Genomic DNA, 19,443 nt, shown 5'->3' with positions numbered 1-19,443 from the left:
CCCAGCTTATGACACTGGAGACACACACCCCAAAAATTGTTAAAAGGGTTGTCCCGGGTATGACGATGCCATATATGTGGAAGGAAACTGCTGCTTGGGCACGCTGTAGGGTTCAGAGCGGAGGGAGCACCATTTGCCTTTTGGAGAGCGGATTTTGCTTGGTAGTAGTTTTGTTTGAGTATTGCTGATCTTTTCATTTATAATATGGGGGTACATGTAAGCCGGGCGGAGTATATAAGGGGCATAGTCAGGTGGTATAATAATGGGGTAAAAAAACAATAAAATTATCCATAGATGTGAGTTACGCTGTGAAGCAATCCTTTCTGCACAGGCCAGTGTCGCACTGATAAATGGCGTCCTTTTTTATCCCCCTTTTGGTCCACACTCCGCAACTTTGCAGTTTGGGGAATTTTGCTGTGAAGTGTTGTCCTAATACAATACGGGCACCGTCGCTTCCAGCGGATATGTTTGAGCTCTCCCCTTCCTGGTTCCCTAATTTTAGGTCCTTGATAAATCGCCTCTTGAAACAGAATAAATGTTCCCCTCGGACCTGCACAACTGCATATTTTTTTATTTCCTGATGTATTGGAGCCATAACTAATTTTATTTTTCATAGACGTAGTGGTATGAGGGCTGGTTTGTTGTGGGACGAGCTGTAGTTATTATTGGTACCATTTTGGAGTACATGCGACTTTATGATCACCTTTTATCCTATTTTTTGGAAGGCCAGGTAAACAAAAAAACGCAATTCTGGCACAGCTTTTTTAGTTTTTTTTATACAGCACTCACCATGCGTTATAAATTACGTTATCTTTATTCTGCGGGTCAGTACGATTCCGGTGATACCTAATTTATAGCACTTTTTTATGTTTTACAACTTTTTGCACCATAAAATTACTTTTGTAAATAGAATGTCTTTTTTCTTTCGCCAAGTTGTGAGAACCATAACTTTTTAATTTTTTGGTCGACGGAGCAGTATGAGGGCTTGTTTTTTGCGGGACAAGCTATAGTTTTTATAGGTACCATTTTTGGATATGTTCGACTTTTTGATCACTTTTTATTCTAATATTTGTAGGGCAAAGTGACCAAAAAACAGAAACTCTGGTAAAGTTTTTTAAGTTTTTTTTTACGCTGTTCACCGCGTGCAATAAATAATATAATATTTTGATACCTCAGGCCGTTATGGTCGCGGCGATATCAAATACGTATGGTTTATTATTCTTTTTCAATAATAAAGGACTTGATGAGAGTAAAAGGGGGATTGTGTTTTATTTTATTAATTGAAACTTTTATTGTTTTCAAACTTTTATTTTTTGCACTTTTCTTTACACTTTTTTATACTTTTTTTACACTTTTTCTCAAGTCCCACTAGGGGACTTGAAGGTCCAATGGTCAGATTTTTTTTTTTCTAATACATTGCACTACCTACATAGTGCAATGTATTAGATCTGTCAGTCATTCACTGACAGCAAGCCGATTAGGCTTTGCCTCCCGGCGGGGCCTAAATCGGCTTCCGTAATGGCAGAGCAGGAGACCATTGTGTCTCCTGTTGCCATAACAGCAGTCGCCAGTCCTGATTGCCTATCAGGGCTGGCGATCTGCTAATAACCGCTACGATGCAGCAATCGCTTTCGATTGTTGCATCGAAGGGGTTGATGGCAGGGATCGGAGCTAGCTCCGGTTCCTGCCATTACAGGTTGATGTCAGCTGTAACATACAGCTGACTTCCACCGCTGATGACGCCGGATCAGCTCCTGAGCCGGCGCCATCTTGCCGGCGGCTACGGAAGCCGATCAGGCTCCGCCGCCGGGCGGATCTTGACCGGTTTTGGTGCTAGGCAGACCTGGAGGCCAGTATTAGGCCTACGGTTGCCATTGCAGCCACCGGAACCCCAGCAATTTCATTGCTGGGGTTCCGATGAGCTGCAAACACCTTAAGTGCAGCGATCGCGTTTGAGCGCTGCACTTAAGGGGTTAATGGCGGGGATCGAAGCTAATTTCGGTCCCCGCCATTACAGCCGGATGTCAGCTGTCAGATACAGCTGAGATCCGGCGATTATGGCACCGACTCAGCTTCTGAGCTGGTGCCAAACATTTGTCGTAAGTATACTACATTTTGCGGGAAGCACTGGCTTTCCATGACGTATACTTACAACAAATGTCTGGAAGGGTTTAAAGGCTATGTACACCTTTAAAAACATATTTTATATATATATGTATATATATATATATCAATGAAGTTGTCTATCAATGCGATTGGTGCAAGTTTTAATTACTTTTTAATGGAAATTATTGTTACTTTTTGAGATACAGCTGCTTTGTATCCTGTATACAGAGCATCTGTATATAGCGCTGAGACCTGAATCCATTAGGTCGCCTATTATCTATCACATCTAAGTTATGAACTTAGATGTGATCAGTAACAGCTCGATCCTGGAGGACCGGCTGACACTGAATCAGTCAGTCCCGCTGACATGACGGATACAGGTTTCAGCGCTATATACATTATATGCATATATATATATATATATATATATATATATATATATATATATATATATATATATATATATATATATATGTATTTGAATTAGCGGGGGCAGGTTTATGGGGAAGGATTAGGGCCTGTTCACATCAGTGTTGGCTTTCCATTCCGGGGTTTCCGTCTGAGGTTTCCGTCGGGTGAACCCCGCAACGGAAAGTCAAACTGAAACCAAAGCTTCCGTTTCCGTCACCATTGATGTCAATGGTGACGGAAACATTGCTAATGGTTTCCGTTCATCACCTTTACGGCAGGTTTCCGTTTTTCTGACGGAATCAATAGCGCAGTCGACTGCGCTAATGGTGACGGAAATGGAAGCTGTGGTTTCAGTTTGACTTTCCGTTGCGGGGTTACCCCCGACGGAACCCCGGAACAGAAAGCCAACGCTGATGTGAACTGGCCCTTATACTGCGCTCATCTTCCTTCCCCTACTAATTTAAAAGGGGTCGGCCAACGCTGGGGGGCCGGGAGTATACTGAAAGGGGGGGTCTGGGCGTTTTACTGACAGCAGAGAGCTCTATAGGGGGGAATTATCCCCCCCATAGAACCCTGACTAGCCTCTATACTGCAAGGTTAGGGGGGATCTGAGCATCTGACTGACTGCTCTAAAGGGGGGGGCAGAATCCCCCCCTATAGAGCCCTCTGCAGTAAGTCAGACGCTCAGACCAGACCCCCCCTCCCACTAATCCTTCCATTATAGTGATGTGAGGGCTCTATGGGGTGGATTATTCCAGCCCCATAGAGCCCTTTGCTGTTGGTAAAATGCTCAGACCCCCCCTTGCAGTAAACTCCCGGGTCCCGGTCCCAGCGAAGGCAGGAACGTACATCGTGCGTCTCGTCTCATCTCGTCATTTCTCGTCGCTCGGACCGCTACTCCTTAGGCATGTGCTGCGTACAGCGTCAGAGAGGAGGAGGAGTGTTACAGACGTGCCCATCATGCGGCACGTCTGCTATGTGTGTCTGCATGGCCCCTCCCCCCGGTCCAGTCCGTCCCTGGCTGAAAGTGCCCCCCCCCCCCCCGATTTCGGGTAGGTGGCGCTGCCTGAGGCTGTCGGCTCACCTCGCCTCATGGCAGGTACGGCACTGGGCATATACACCAATGGTGTACCACAGGCATGGTGTGAATTTAGCCTAAAATGTATAGGGTGTTTAGATAAGGGAGGGGTACCCAGTATGCATAATATCAGCAAACGCTAAGCTTTGAGAACTATTAGGGCAGGTTCAGACATGGCAGAATTGCTGTGGAATTCCGCTGCGGACAGTCCGCAGTGGAATTCTCCTGCAGCTGGTTTTTACAGTTGTTTCAATAAATTTTTAGGCAAGTTAGTTCAGACGTTGCGGAAAACTCCACTGCGGACCATAGGCTGCGGTGTGGAATTTTCCCTCCGCAGAATGCACTGTCTGTTGCGGAGAAGAAGCGGAATTTCACTGCGTATTTCAGCCTTTGCAATGCAAAAACTGAAATCTGTGGCAAGTCCGCTGTATTTTCTGCAACAACTGAATTACCTGTCAAATATGCAAATGTTGGTGCAGATTCGTTGCGTAATTGCCCCAAATCTGCAGCAACATTTGCAGCGGAAAAACTCCGCCACATCTGAACGTGCCCTTAGACCAAGAAGGTTTATTCACCATAAATTTGAAAACCCCTTCATAACTACATTATTCAGAGTATTCCCAAATCTTTTTATCCTGAACAGAATACAGACCATGATGTGGAAAACATGAAAAAAGCATGTCAGAAATTTCGGGAGAAGCTTCTAGAAATTGAGCAACGTCTGACAGAACAACAAGCTGGATGCTATAATATTTTTACAAGGGAAGAAAGGTAAATTTAAAATTTGCAGTATTCTTTAAAAATCACATGGTTTTCTGCCACGATAGGTAAGATTGGTATGCCACTTTTTCCAACGCCTACTCTTGTGTCAGACGAAGTGTTTGGGGTTGTAGATTTTCACTCTACGAAAGATACTACAATACACTAGTGTAAGGGCATGCCCCCACGTGGCGGATTTCCTCCGCAACTGTCCGCATCAATGCCGCACAGAATCTGCTTTGCAGATTCTGCGGCGGATCTGCCCAAAATGTGCAGTAAATTGATGCAGACTAGCTGCTGCGGACTGCTGGAAAAGTGCTTCCCTTCTCTCTATCAGTGCAGGATAGAGAGAAGGGACAGCACTTTCCCTAGTGAAAGTAAAATAATTTCATACTTTACCGGCCGTTGTCTTGGTGACGCGTCCCTCTTTCGGCATCCAGCCCGACCTCCCTGGATGACGCGGCAGTCCATGTGACCGCTGCAGCCTGTGATTGGCTGCAGCCGTCACTTAGACTGAAACGTCATCCTGGGAAGCCGGACTGGAGACAGAAGCAGGGAGTTCTCGGTAAGTATGAACTTCTATTTTTTTTACAGGTTGCTGTATATTGGGATCGGTAGTCACTGTCCAGGGTGCAGAAACAGTTACTGCCGATCGCTTAACTCTTTCAGCACCCTGGACAGTGACTATTTACTGACGTCTCCTAGCAACGCTCCCGTAATTACGGGAGTCCCATTGACTTCCTCAGTCTGGCTGTAGACCTAGAAATACATAGGTCCAGCCAGAATGAAGAAATGTCATGTCTAAAAAGCAAGACGCATCCGCAGCACACATAACATGTGCATGACAGCTGCGGACTTCATTGCGGAACTTAGAATCTCCATTGAAGTCAATGGAGAAATTCCGCCATGAGTCCGCAACCAGTCCGCCACTGGTCCGCAACAGACAGAGCATGCTGCGGACACCAAATTCCGCTCCGCAGCCTATGCTCCGCAGCGGAATTTTACGCATCGTCTAAACGAACACTTCTAAATAGAAGTGGAAGTCAATGGAGAAACGGCTCCGCTGCGGATTAACGCTGCGGAGTGTCCGCAGCGGAATTCAAGTGAAATTCCGCCACGTGTGAACCCAGCCTAATGGACTGGTGCACTGCTCTGCGCTAGTATTAATAAACCATTTTGTAAAAGAGATTTTTTAACCATTTTAATTAAATTTAGAATAAGGTTGCTCTAGTAAATTACTACATGTTAAAACCTCACTCAGGCTGGCTTCACAGATGCAGTTTTGATGCATTTTTTTGAATGTACTTTTTGAGCCAAAGCTAGGAGTGGATAAGAAATGACTTGCATTGGAAATACCAATATTTCTCCTCTTTTATGTATCCACTTCTGGTTTCTGCATCAAAAATGTAACCATAAATGGCATAGAAAACTGCATGTGTGAATCCAGCCCTATGGTACATACCACAATTGGTTTTTCTATAAAAAAATATTAGAATAAAAAAAAATGTAAAAATGGGGCCACGATAAGAAATACATGCGGTTTTTGCAGGGTTTTAGTATTTGTGCAGCTCGGTCCTATACACTACTACAAAGCGTAAACTAATAGCTTATAATAATAATAATAATAATAATAATCTTTATTTATATAGCACCAACATATTCTGTAGCACTTAACAATTCAGGGGGTACAGACAAAATCAGACATTACATAGTGCTAAAACAAATTTACAATTCAGACAAGAGGAGTAAGGACTCTGCTCACAGGAGCTTACAATCTATGAGGAAATAAGGGAGAGACAAAGTGTAAAAGTGTTTAAGTACAATGGTGCAGCCATCTTTTATATACATGGGGTAGTACACATAAAGCTGCATGAGCCGTCACCAGCCAGTGTCTGTGTATGACGGACATGAAGTGCATTAGGGTGCAAGGAGTGTGGGGGATACTGCTGAATGAGGGGTCAGGTTCTGATAACTAAAGTAATAGTGGGGGCCAAGGAAAGTAGTCAGGTAAGGGAATGTATAGGCCTGTCTAAAAAGATGTGTTTTCAGGGCAGGCTTAAAACTGAATATTGGGAACTAATCAGATTGTCTGGGGTAGCGCATTCCAGGGAACTGGTACAACACGAGAAAAATCTTTGAGAAAGATTATGGAGGATAAAAAGGTCATTGGCAGAACGTATAGTATTGCTAGGGTGGTAGATTAGAGATGAGGTTGGAGATGTAAGAAGGTGCAGCACTGTGGAGAATTTAAGTTTACATTTTATTAAAGGCAATGGACAACCAGTGAAGCGGTTGGTCAGAAAGATGCTGCATTAATGATAGATTGGAAAGAGGAGAGTTTAGTGAGGGGAAGAGCTTAGCTTAGTTACTATACTACAATGCTTTCTGCTGCACTGCATTTTGGAAAAGGTAGTTCTATCTTTCTACACACTACTTTAAAGTGTGTGGGGTAAAGACAACATTTCATACAATGCATATCGCCAAGCTCTGTGTAGACAATAGGCCTCATGCATATGGCTTTATTACAGATGTGTTGTACAGATATGTAATATGGTTCCCATAGTCTACTATGGGCCATAATGTACCTTGGTGTGTTTCCAATTTTATATGAAGGAACACAGAATTTCTTAATCGCACGGATTCACACGGTATTCTCCCCTAGAAGTACTGTTTCCAAAAGAGACTATAGTGCCTCAAGGACAAATAGGGACAGGGTCCATGCACATGGATTGGCTGTGTGCATGAATCCTAAGTCAGAAAGATACGCTTGAAAACTTCAACTCAGCAGCCTCTAGAATGGATGAGGATGGACTATAATGCAGGAATTAAGATTACTCAACATTTCACATAAACATATGCCCTTCTGATTCAGGTGCAAATCACCAAATACAATATCAGTTATATGTGTTTATGTGGAGACACCTACGCGTTTGATCATTTCGATCCACACAATGGTGGAGATTATCAAAACTGGTGCAAAGGAGAAGTGGAGTAGTTGCCCATAGCAACCAATCAGATTGCTTCTTTCATTTTCAAAAGGCCCTCTAAAAAAATATAGCTTGAATCTGATTGGTTGCCTTGGCCAACTGCTCCACTTTTCCTTTGCACGAGTTTTGATAAATCTCCCTTCCTATGAGTTCCGACAGAAATCAATAAGGAACATCCTGTCATCAGAACCACTCTCCACCTTTGGGCCTGTAAATTCAAGTGATCAAATACTACTCATTTCCTCTACCCAGATCTCCAGTAAATTGAGGAACAATTGGAGAATTGTTTTTGGTAAAATTGTTCTTTCATGAACATCCACTTTCTGTCCTCAGAACCTGTCATTGCTATTCCTTCTTATTCAACCACTGTGAACCTGCAGTATGACAGGCGTGTGTAATATTAAACTTTACTCTTTTTGCTTTTAGAGAAAATATGAGAAGATTGAACTCGTTACGTCAAAATGTTCTGAAAGAAGCATTAGAATTAGAATTCAATTTGGATGCACGAGCACGTCAGGTGAAGGAAACCATTTCAATGGTATGTTAATAGTTTAAATATTCTCATATCATTCTTTTTTATGTACGTGTATTCTGTTTGATTTTGGCCGATGTTGCACTGCAACAACATTTTATAGACTCCCATTACCATTATTAGATTGAAAAGCAGAATTTTTTTTAAGAGAATGCTATATTTAAAAAAAAAAAATCACAATATGCATTTTGTGCCATTTTTGTGACATGTATGTAGTACTATTTCTTAATGGGAAGATCCATCTTCGCAACTTTTTTTTTTATTGTTCCAGTTTTTATATTTTTTGTAACCTATTTTGATGCAACATTAAAAAAAAAAATGAACCAATTTTGCAAATAATCTTAATTACAATTCTTCTGTTCTTTTGTGTCTAGAGCTCCTATAGAAACCTATGTGTCTCTATGGTAAGAGACTGCAAACAAAACTTATGTAGTCTAAAATCCGATGGATAAAAAAAATTGCAACAGGCTCCATTGGACTCTGTACAGTATTTTCAGAGGTATTCTCCCCTAAAATAATTATTGTGCACGGCCGCCGGATAAATAACATTTGAACCATGCCATGTATAAAAATCCCTGCATTCTCTAGATATAGGATCCAAATGTCCCTGCTGTGTAAAATATAAAATAATGACATTACACTTAAGAAAAGTCATTCTAGAGTATGTTATCAGCCATTCTACAGTTTATTATGTTATATTCTTTGTTTCTGCTTCTAGCAACTTGAAGAGGTTTTAGAAGAGCAGTCAAGGCTGTATTCTGAGCTTGAGTTTTATAACTGGGAACGAGATAGGAATCCTGTGGAACGCTATGGAAATCTACATAGGACCCAGAGTTTGCCATCTGCTTCATCTTGTACAGTTCAGAAAGAAGATCAGGGCACCCCAATTAACCAGGAAGAATCCAAGACTCAGTCACAAAAGATTGACCTGAGTACTATTTTACAAAATGTAAGTTATATAATAATGTATAGGTAATGTAAGTAATAATAATGAATAGGTAATATATGGAGTATTATTATTACCTTATGTGATAAATATTTGAGGAAAACAGAAACTGTGATACTGTAAGACAATTTCTCCCTAAAAGTCTATGTTACTAACGTAGTAATTTCAGAATTATATGTGTCTCGTACATCAATAGCAGATGTTGGGTGACATACACTAATGGCTGTCATTGCTATGTGAATAGGGGTTGTCAACTAGCTTTCTAAAGACCCTAAATGGCTTATAAATCATTGTTTTGTAGGATCCCATTACACCCTCAGGACTGCCAGTGCTAAATTGATCTAGCTTAGTTGCTATCTATGTATGTGTTGATACGTACTAGGTTCCACCTGATTAAATAATGAGAATTACTGTTCTAGAAACCATATCAAACTTTATGACCTTGTTATGATGCCTTCTTCTCCCGAGTTGTTAATGACTTAAATATATAAGGGTAAGGGAGCAGCACCGGAAGTAGAGGGATTGCAAATTCTCCTAGTACGCCCGACTCAGTGTTCCTTCTTAGCATACAAAAATAAAGTTTGGTGAAGAAATAGGAATCCTTTATTCACCCATATGTGCAATGTTTCAGACAACAGTGACCTCAGTGCTCAGTTATCATTTTGTCATTATATCATACAGTTAACATTAGTAGTATTTGCTATTATGACTCCCAAGTGGCTCATAAAAGCATGGTACATTGTCATGGCACCATAGCTCGACTTTAGCTGTGGCCTAGTAGTATCGCAGTAACTTGTAAATTCTTTCACTAACTATTGTCGAAAAGTTCGGTTTTGATGTGGACATGTTTCGAACGCCCAGCTACAGCTGCATAGGAACATGTGGCTCTAAACATAGTGGTAGGTTCAATTTAACATTCAGTCAGAACCAAATCTAGTTGTTCTTACCAATGTGTTTTTGTTGTTTTTTGTAGATCAAGAAAACCTTCAGAAGTTTTAACAACTCCTAAACATGAAGAAAAAGCGAGAGACGTGGCATTCAATCTTTCTGGATTTTGGTCATCAATACATTATATGTACATACCAAATATGTAATATGCCTAAAAAATAGACTATAATTCTCATCTCAGATAATGTACTGCCATAACCTGATTATCAATCCTCATTGATCAGTGTCTAGCACCTTTGATTACCGATATCCTCCACTGTGTATGGGTTATTCGCTGTAACCTTGTATTTTAGAGGAACAAGAACAGTAAATTATCATCAGGAAGCCAGACAATAGAAAGTCATTATTTCAGATAAAAGTCTAGAGAGAAACATTCAACTTGTAGTAGAAAGGAGGAAGTCTTTTACATGGGCCAATTATTAGGCAAGCAAGCGTTCACAGAACGGTCATTCCCGACCATTGCCCTGTGTAAACAGGGCAACAATCAGCCGATGAATGAGCTTGTTCATCGGCTGATTGTATCGTTGTAAATCCTGAAAATATTATCTTGTCGACAGCACATCTCCCTGTGTAAACAGGGAGACGTGCTGCCGACATGATAGAAATGTATAGGAACGAGTGATCGTAGTAACAAGCGCTCGTTCCCATACTACCTCCTTGTAAAAGGAGCAAACGAGCGCAGCTCAACGAGCTGTTTCATTAATCGGGGCTCATTTACATGTCGGTTTGTGTAAGACCACCTTAAGTAGGCTGTCAGATTTAGTATAAATTTATTTGTTGCAAATCGAAATTGCCCTGAAAAGTCACTCTGGATGAATATTATTGAAGAATATTTGTGATTTATGTGATGAAGATTGGTGATTCACAAATTAATGTAAGAATTGTATAGCTGCAGCAGCACTTACTCACAGCAATGGCTGACTGTCTAACTAACACATTAACACTGACTGACTCCTATCTCTCTCTAAAATCTATCTCGCTATCAAATTATTGTAAATCTAACTATTTTCTTTGTCTCACTATGACACACACTCACTGACACGAATCCACTCTCTATCTGCATTCTGTGTATTGCTATTAGTCATCCACTAAGTCATCATTGACTTATTCCTGTACCCTTGGATGTGCTAGAGGGAGGGCTCCTGTAAGACATAATGAGGAAGCCTGCCATGCCACTGCCTGAGGTGGTATTATACTTTTTCTCTTTCTTCTTCTGATCTGTAAAATGGCGGCAGCTATATTGAGCAATTTGTGCTGAACAAATCCCAAATGTTTTAGATTTGCTAAAATCTTAAACTTTTGGTAAATTCAAAACATATTTGCTCATCTCTATTTAACTGTCAGGGTAAGTTCACACGTAGCGTAAATACTGCGGATTTTCTGCAACGAATTTTGTTGCAGAAAATCCGCAGCATAATACAGTAGCATCAAAGTGGATGAGATTTGAATAAATCTCATCCACATGCTGCAGAAATGCTGAGTGGAAAAACTGCTCAGAAATTTACCTGCGTTTTTTTAATCCGCAGCATATCAATTGTATTTGCATAATCGCTGCTTATTTGTTGAATTACTTATTGAATTCAATGGGAGGTAAAACCTGCAACAAATAACGGATGTTGTGGTTTTTTTACGGTGGAAAAGCAGCAATACTTACCCAGAATTCTAAGTTTCTTCATCCAGGCCGGCCTCCTGTGATAATGTTTCATCCCATTTGACAGCTTCAGCCAATCATGGGCTGCTGCGGTCACATGGAATGAAACATCATCCCAGGAGGCCGGGCTGCAGGACGGCAGAGGAACACGTCGCATGGGTACGTAAGTATGAACCTTTTTTGTTTTTTATGTGCAGTTTTCCGCAGCGGACATTCAGGTCGAAGAAATGCACCATAATTTGGTATGGTTTTTTGGCCGGAATTCCCTGCAGCGCACAGGGCGGATACACTGTCTGCCTTTATGCAGCCTATCCGCCCTGTGTGAACATAGCCTCAAGGTGTTCTCCTTATTCTTTAAAAATGCTGTGTTTTAAAAAATATATATATATAAATGTGTATTAGTGTGATTTGTGTATCTTCCTAAAGATATACTTTTTAAGATACAGCTGCTTTGTATACTGTATACAGAGCAGCTGTATCGTACGCTGAATCCTGTATCTGTCAGGTCAGCGGCACTGACGGGTTCAGTGTCAGCGGGTCATGCGGGTCTCTGACACGCAGGATCCATCTGTAATCTATCACAACCAAGTTCATAACTCAGCTGTATCTCAAAAAGTAAAAATAAATTTTAATAAAATGTCTTTAGGAAGCTGCACCAACACTGATACACAATTTTATTTTAAAAAACAAACAATGATTTCAAAGGTGTACATAGCCTTTAAATGCCCGGAAAAAAATTGTAGTTACCATAAATACAAACATAAAAAAGAAGCAAAAATCATTTTATAGAAATATAAATAAGATAAGCAGCCATTTAATGAGATTACCAATTTACATATCCACTAAGAATTAATGACACTCAGTCAGAGAATTTAAGACTACAAATTGGTTAAAGACAAGGGTCTACATAGTATGCGACTGCTATGGGGCCCATGAGAGTGGTAGCTCAGCCCAGGCTAACTCTACCCACATTTCCTGTGGATTGTATGAACATATGCAGGGCTTCCCTCTCCACAATTGCAGCAATAGTTTTAAACAAGTGAGGAGGAAATGACCAGAAAGTCATGCCACCCTTCTCACCTACTAGGGATGAAGACTATCTTGGGATGGTGGGATGTTATGGCATGAACCAACACCAGTTGTGGACATTTTTATTTTTCCCTCGATGTCCACGCTGCTCCACGCACACCAGGATATAGAGGTATAGAAGCATGAGGTATAATAATGAGGCATTCATTTTCTGTTAGGTTTACCTATAACATATAAAAAAATATGTCTGCTCCATCTGCTATAGAATATTGCCTCTAGCAGATACAGTTAACTCTGCAATATGAAAAAAAAAAATACATGAATGATGAAAAGTGGCAGATCTCACATCACGCATAGAAGGTAGTAGTTCTTCTGAGCTACTGGGCTAGAATCTAACATGGGCTGTGCCTTGTAGCTGTTCTGTTCAGATTTTGTACTAGTGCTGGGGAAGCTTGAACTATTAGGCTGGGTTCACACAGAGTTTTTCGACAAGTTTTTTTTTTGGTGCGGAAACTGCTCCCCAAAACTCGCCAAAAAATGGCCAAAAATGCCTCCCATTTATTTCAATGGGAGGCGGGGGCGGTTTTCTCCCGCGAGCGGTAAAACCGGCTCGCGGGAGAAAGAAGGGACATGCGCTATCTTCACTCGATTACGCCTCCCACCTCCCATTGACATCAATGGGAGGCAGAGAAAGGTTATTTCGCGGCATTTTATGCCCGCGGCGCTCAATGGCCGCGGGCGAAAAATGCCACGAAACTCGGCGTGCAGGCAGAGGAAAATCTGCCTCAAACTTCCAAACGGAATTTTGATGCAGATTTTCCGCCTGCAAAAACTCTATGTGAACCCAGCCTTAGGCACTTAAATTGTATTATGAAACATCACTTGAATAAAATATTTAGAATAAAATAGTTGTATAATATTTACTTTTCTCATAAAAGAGAACCTATTGCATGTTTTTTGTTGACACATTGATAGAACTCTGCATTTTTAGCACATTGGCAGGATCCATTGCATATTTGTGACAGGCACTAAAAATGCAACTTTGGCTATTATTTACGAAAAACAAGTGGAAAAAAAAGTAGCTGGCCGCTGCAAGTCATTGCTCGAGAGTTTTTAAAACAAAAGTTAAAAGATTATTTTTACCAAAATTTCAAAATGTCCTCTTCATCCACATCCTCATCCTCTTGATGAATTCCCTGTAGTCTTTAGTCCAAATATTCTTTAGTCGGAAAACCAAAGATGGACAATAGACTGATTTAAAATGCAGCCTTTGATCTGGAATGGAGAAGGAAGTGCCTTGGTGGAGGGGTGTCTGTAATAGCGAAAACTTCCACATAAAAAAACACATCTGAGCAATGTGTATTTATATGTTAATTATATATATATTTATTCATATGTACACAATAAGAGGAGGACACACAGAGAGGGACAAGGGAAAGGCAGGGGGTGCTAGACTTTAGGACCTCGAATGACTAAAGGTGCTTTTACATGGGCGGTAACAAGTGTCGATCAATGACAGCAGCATGGCGATTGGCGCTCGTTTGCTCCATATACTTGAAGCAATGATTGTGAGTATGGCGCCAAACGATCGTTACTATTATTGCTTGTCCTTATGCAGTTTTCATTTTGACTACAATAATTTATTTGTTTATATGGCGAGCTGGCTGCCGGTGAAATATTATTTTTTAGGCAGCATGAAAGATGAAAACAGCTGACAAACAAGCCTTTGTTCGCTTGTCGACTGATAGCTGTCATTCTTACATGGGTCAATGATCGGGAACGAGCGTTCGTATCAGTGCTTGTTTGCCCGATCATCGGCCCATGCAAAAGGGCCTTTAAGTTATGACCTTTTTGATGGGCAGAGAATAAGGGGCTACATATTCTGTCTAGAAGTTCTGATGTTTTTTCTTTAACGATAAACATGGCTTGGAACCAGATAATAGGAGAAATAGAAGTACTTGCATTTGACTGCAAAACAGTGCATCATAAACCGTCCTCCGTGGATATAGTCTACAGTATAAGAAATGTCCAGTGCACTAAGCAAAATAAGCTTCAGAGTGGTGTTATATTTAACATGTAGGTTTGACTGCCTTACAATAATACAGGACAACAAAGCTAAAAAGTAAGAAATACTGAACTAATCTGTCACTGTGTTTTCGTTTGCTCTTTTACTCAGTCTTACTATATGTAACATTTACTGATTTTACATAAATGTAAAACAAGACTTTAAAGGGATATTCCTAGAATAAAAAATTATAACCTATCCACAGGATAGGTGAAAATTGTCTGATAGCTGGGGGCCTAACTGCTCGGACCCCCATCGATCAGATAACAGGAGTCTCAAACCCCCGCAGTAAGGAAAAGCTTGAATGGAGCAGACGTCCAGCATGCGCCTGCTGCTTCATTCAATGATTATGAGAATGGCAGAAACAGCCAAGCACTGTACTCGGCTGTATTATGTCATTACTATAGACTTTGAATGGAGCTACATTCAATGTCCTCCTCACTGCGGTCGAGCAGTGAGGAGAAACAGGGGGTTTGGGACCCCTGTTCTTGTGATGGTGGTGGTCCCAGCAGTGTAGCCCCCAGCGATCAGAAAATTATAACCTATCCTTTGGATAGGTGATCATTTTTGATTCTGGTAAAACCCCTTTAATGATGGATCTACTGCAGAAAATTATTACCATATATTGTTAAAGAGTGGAAATTTACAATGTAAAAGACTAATAAATTATGATATTAACACAATGGGGTATTGTCGTCATTATGTGGTTGAGAAATAGGGGAATGTAACAACGCAATTTCTGTACAAAAGTTTATTTCAAAGAGGACCACAATGGTATAGATTTTCTAATACTGTAATACTGGCACACCATGCAAGCAATGTGCTGGCATCTCTCACCCGCGCAGTGTGTGCCATCAATAGGGCATAATGGAATTCAAACACTTATATTTAGCAATTTAAAAGCAAACACCATCCTTAAATATTAGTTATTTCAGGTTCTGGGTTTTGAAGAAATCCATAGTGGCCTACAACAAAGTATGTAGTATAATATAAAATAATCGTAACCATTGTATAAGTCTGTGTTTACACCTGCATTCCAGGTTCCATTGTTCTGCTCCATCATAGGAATGGAATAACGAGAATACTGAAAGCGCCGGATCTGTCGCATGACAGAAAGAAACGGTCAAAAAAAACAGAATTTGCGATGGAGTTCCCTAACGGACCCTCTAACGCAAATGTGTTCAGGGCCTTATGGGAATACCATCAAATGTTTTTTACATGCAGAGGCTGAAAACCCATACAGACCAAATACTTCTCAGCTGATCTTTTTACAAGACTTGTATCCAGTCTAGACAATCATCTGTGAGATACACAGCCTGAACTTAAATCTGATGCATTTTATCTCAGAGAGGATTGCCTGGATACAATTGTAGCAAATCCTTAGCTATGAGAAGTATTAGGTCTGTTTCAGCCTCTGGATGTAAACGTGAATTTTCTCATCAGGGTCGGACTGGCCCACCAGAGATCCGGAGGATCTTTTGGTGGGCCCAGACGCTAACACAATAATGGGCCTTAAATGTCCCGCATTTGGAGCTCTTTGGAGCCAAACACTTGCCACTAGGGTCTATTTCTTATGGTATGATTAACAAATTACCTATTAGACCTAATTGATAACACACAATGATAATAACAAGAACTATGATCAAATAAAAAGTTGACATGTACATGTTCTATATAGAAGGAGGGTGGGCCCTCAGGATCATCTCCTCTGGTGGGCCCAATAACCCCAGTCCGACGCTGGTTTTTATTCATAGACGGTAAACAGAAATATTGGAAATCGTGAGGAATTGCATAGGAGTTGCACAACTTTTCATTATATAATGACTAAACTTTATTTATCCAGAACCAAATCCTGATTAGACTGTTATCCTTGCATTTAGAATATGTCTCATACTCAAAAGCCAACTCAATTTACCAAGGAGCCAGCAGGGGCAAAGAAGCGATGTGTGTTTTGTTACCAATACTGTTGCTTGAGTCACAAGCAGGAGTGTTTTTTGTTGCCTTAGGCTCTGTTCACATTTGTGCTTGCTTTTCCATTTTCAGTTCCCTCACAGAAAAAGATTTTACTGTGGCTTGTTCCATAGCACTCTAAGGACATATTCCATGAATTTTTCCACAGAAAAGTTTATATGGATACAAGGTATGTTGCATTATTTGTGGACCACATAATACTTACACCACATGGACAAAAGTATTTGTTCACTCCTTCTAATGAATAGACTAAGCTCTTTCAGCCACACATATTACCAACTGGTGTATTAAGGGGGTTGGCCAGAAACAAAATATTTTCTAAAAAGGTCCCCCAGCCTTGGTTTGCCTTCCCTAAAACCCCCTACATATTTTATAACCAGTTTCTGTTTGATCTCCATCGTCACTGCTGCTGTTTCTGTTTGTTTACATCCCTTGCTCTTGGTCCTGGCTGTTTCCCGTCTTGTAACCCACCATACCCATGATCCCTTGCTGCATCTGAGGAGACAGCTTGCACCCCCCCCCCCCCTTCCTCCAAAGCATCTCAGCTATTTGCATACTGCCACGCCCCTCTATGTTCCCAGGTCATTCCCTGCGCTAATTACAGTCAGCCAGCTCCCCGCTCACTGTCACACACACTAATAGGGGTAATAGACAGGGACGTTGGGGGTAATAGACAGAGACGTTGGGGGTAATAGACAGGGATGTTGGGGGTAATAGACAGGGATGTTGAGGGTAATACACAGGGATGATGGGGTCACATACAGGAATGATGGGTGTCACATACAGGGATAATGGGAGTCATGTAAGCCCATCAGCCCTGTATTTATGTAACCATTGGGACGCGTGGAGATTGAGGAAAAACAACGCTGCCCCCTCCTCCTTCTACATCAGAGAGTAGAAGCAGGGGGCGTGTTCTAGGAGAGACGACGCGCCGTGTCTTTGATCAGCCAGCACTTCCAGCTGAACAGAGGTTTGGCACGTCATCAACTACCTTTACAGGCAGCACGGGGGCTCCAAGAGTGAAGGAGGGGGTGTGGACAAAGAGACAGGAGGAGGAGGGGCGTGTAGTATGATTGATTTCGCTCCATGTCTTTGCTCAGCCAGCATTTCCGACTGAACAGAGGCACGGCGCGTCATCAACTATGTCTACGGCAGTTGGAACACAGGCAAAGCTCTGAAAAGCTCATGAAACATCCGCCCGGCCCACTGTCTGTAAATGTAGTTGATGATGCGCTGTGCCTTTGTTCAGCTGGAAGTGCTGGCTAAACAAAGACACAAAACGTCACCGGAAAATAAAAATTTACTGTAGGCTGTGGAGTCAGAGTCACGGGACAGTTTGGGTGGAGTCAGAGTTGGTAGAAATAAACCAACTCCAACTCGTGCTTCAAAATAAAAATATTAAATATTATTAATATTATATTAATTTAATAAATACAAATACAATATATGTGTTGTTCAATCTAAGGCCCTTATTTATAGAAAAAAAATGATAACTAGGATATTCTAGCAGCGATGGAAAATCAGTTATGAGCTCTCCGTTTCTCTCTCCTCTCCCTTAGACTAAGTATATTCACGCTGCTGCTTGAAGGCCCTAAAGTTAAAATTTGTTCTACACATGCTTGGTAGTTAAGTTCCTCTTCTGAAGACCAGGAGAGGAGGTTCACAACTGGGCACAGTGCCGTTTGGTGGGCCCCGTTCAAAAATATCATGTGGGTTTCCCCTCCTGATAAGACTGGAGCACTGAGGGTTAATATTGTCTTTGTTTCCAGTGATCGGGCTGCATTGAGGACTGTGAGCACCAGGGTTGTGCTGTACTTATCATGTGGTCTCCTTCTCTGCGATGCAACCCTTTTTGTTGCTCCTATATTCCCTTTCCCTCTTCTTCATCAGCACCCAGACAATCCACTCAGCTGGTGTGGCACAGATACCCTACGTTAGTGCTGGGCTCAGGACAAGCTGGCGTCTTTCCACTCTTCTAGCCGGGCCTCCTGGTAAACTCCATATCCCTGGCAAACAGGAACACTACAGAGTGTTCAGCGGCGCTGCAGTGAGCTGCACGCCTCTGGACAGAACTACAAGATAGAAATCAGCTAGAATGACCTAAAAGGGGAGAAGGAAGACAGACAAGCAGTGATGGTGAAAGACAGAAAGGCTAACAAGGGACACATACACAGCGGAAAACAAACAACACTGTCACTCTCCCCTTGTATGATTGTCCGCCCCCAAATCCCCCTTAAAGGCTTTCATCAGTGGCGTAACTACCGCCGTAGCAGCAGTAGCGGCTGCTACGGGGCCCGCGGCATGAGGGGGCCCGTGTCGCCCGCCGGCACGGGCCCCCACCATGTCCGGAGGCTCCGCTAGGAGCCGCTATGGCTGCTACAGCGGGACACCACTGAACACTACGGCAGAGCAGGGAGGTATCTCCCCGCTCTGCCATTAACTGGTTCCCGACCGCTGGCTGTATTTTTACGGCCAGCGGTCAGGGTCCTTAAAACCCGAGCCATAGACTTTCTACGGCTCGGGTTTTAACTTGCTGCCCGCGCGATCGGGCAGCTGAATGTCGGGTCTCCGGCTGTCAGTGACTGCCGGGGACCCTGAGGAGAGGATAGAAGCAGCTTTCGCTGCTTCTGTCTTCTCTGATCACTTGTACACAGCGCTCAATGCGCGCTGTGTACAGGAATAGAGACAGCAGCAGCGGCGCTGTCTCTATTCCTCCCGGTGAGCATGTGACTGGTCACATGATCGCCGGGTGCTGTTACTTACAGACTGTTGCTGGGTCTAACTAGACCCAGCACAGCCCTATTAGTGACAATCGTCACTATGAGAGGGCTGATTTCCCTGCTGTGCAGCTCCAGTTACAGTGGAAAAGATGGTGTAAAATAAAGAAAAAAAATATATAAAGTTCCCCAAAGGTCTTCTTTGACCTTTGAGGGACAGACCATAGTAATAAAAAAAGAATA

General features: G+C 42.0%; 1 protein-coding gene across 2 annotated transcripts in view; it reads left to right on the top strand.

The window, feature by feature from the left end:
- The window catches only part of ITPRID1 (ITPR interacting domain containing 1), a 200,292-nt gene extending 185,106 nt beyond the window's left edge, over positions 1-15,186 (top strand). For both annotated transcript variants that reach the window (XM_075826962.1, XM_075826961.1), the window contains 4 exons: positions 4,239-4,366; positions 7,768-7,879; positions 8,592-8,822; positions 9,793-15,186. In XM_075826962.1, coding sequence (XP_075683077.1) covers positions 4,239-4,366; positions 7,768-7,879; positions 8,592-8,822; positions 9,793-9,828 — 507 coding nt within the window. In that variant the 3' untranslated portion in view covers positions 9,829-15,186. The remainder of the gene's footprint in view (positions 1-4,238; positions 4,367-7,767; positions 7,880-8,591; positions 8,823-9,792) is intronic.
- The last annotated feature ends 4,257 nt before the right edge of the window (positions 15,187-19,443 follow it).

Source organism: Rhinoderma darwinii, chromosome 5 (assembly GCF_050947455.1).
Source record: "Rhinoderma darwinii isolate aRhiDar2 chromosome 5, aRhiDar2.hap1, whole genome shotgun sequence".
In the NCBI taxonomy this organism is placed as follows: domain Eukaryota; kingdom Metazoa; phylum Chordata; class Amphibia; order Anura; family Rhinodermatidae; genus Rhinoderma; species Rhinoderma darwinii.
Note: the sequence above shows the minus strand (reverse complement) of the source record. Positions and strands in the feature narration are given on the sequence as shown.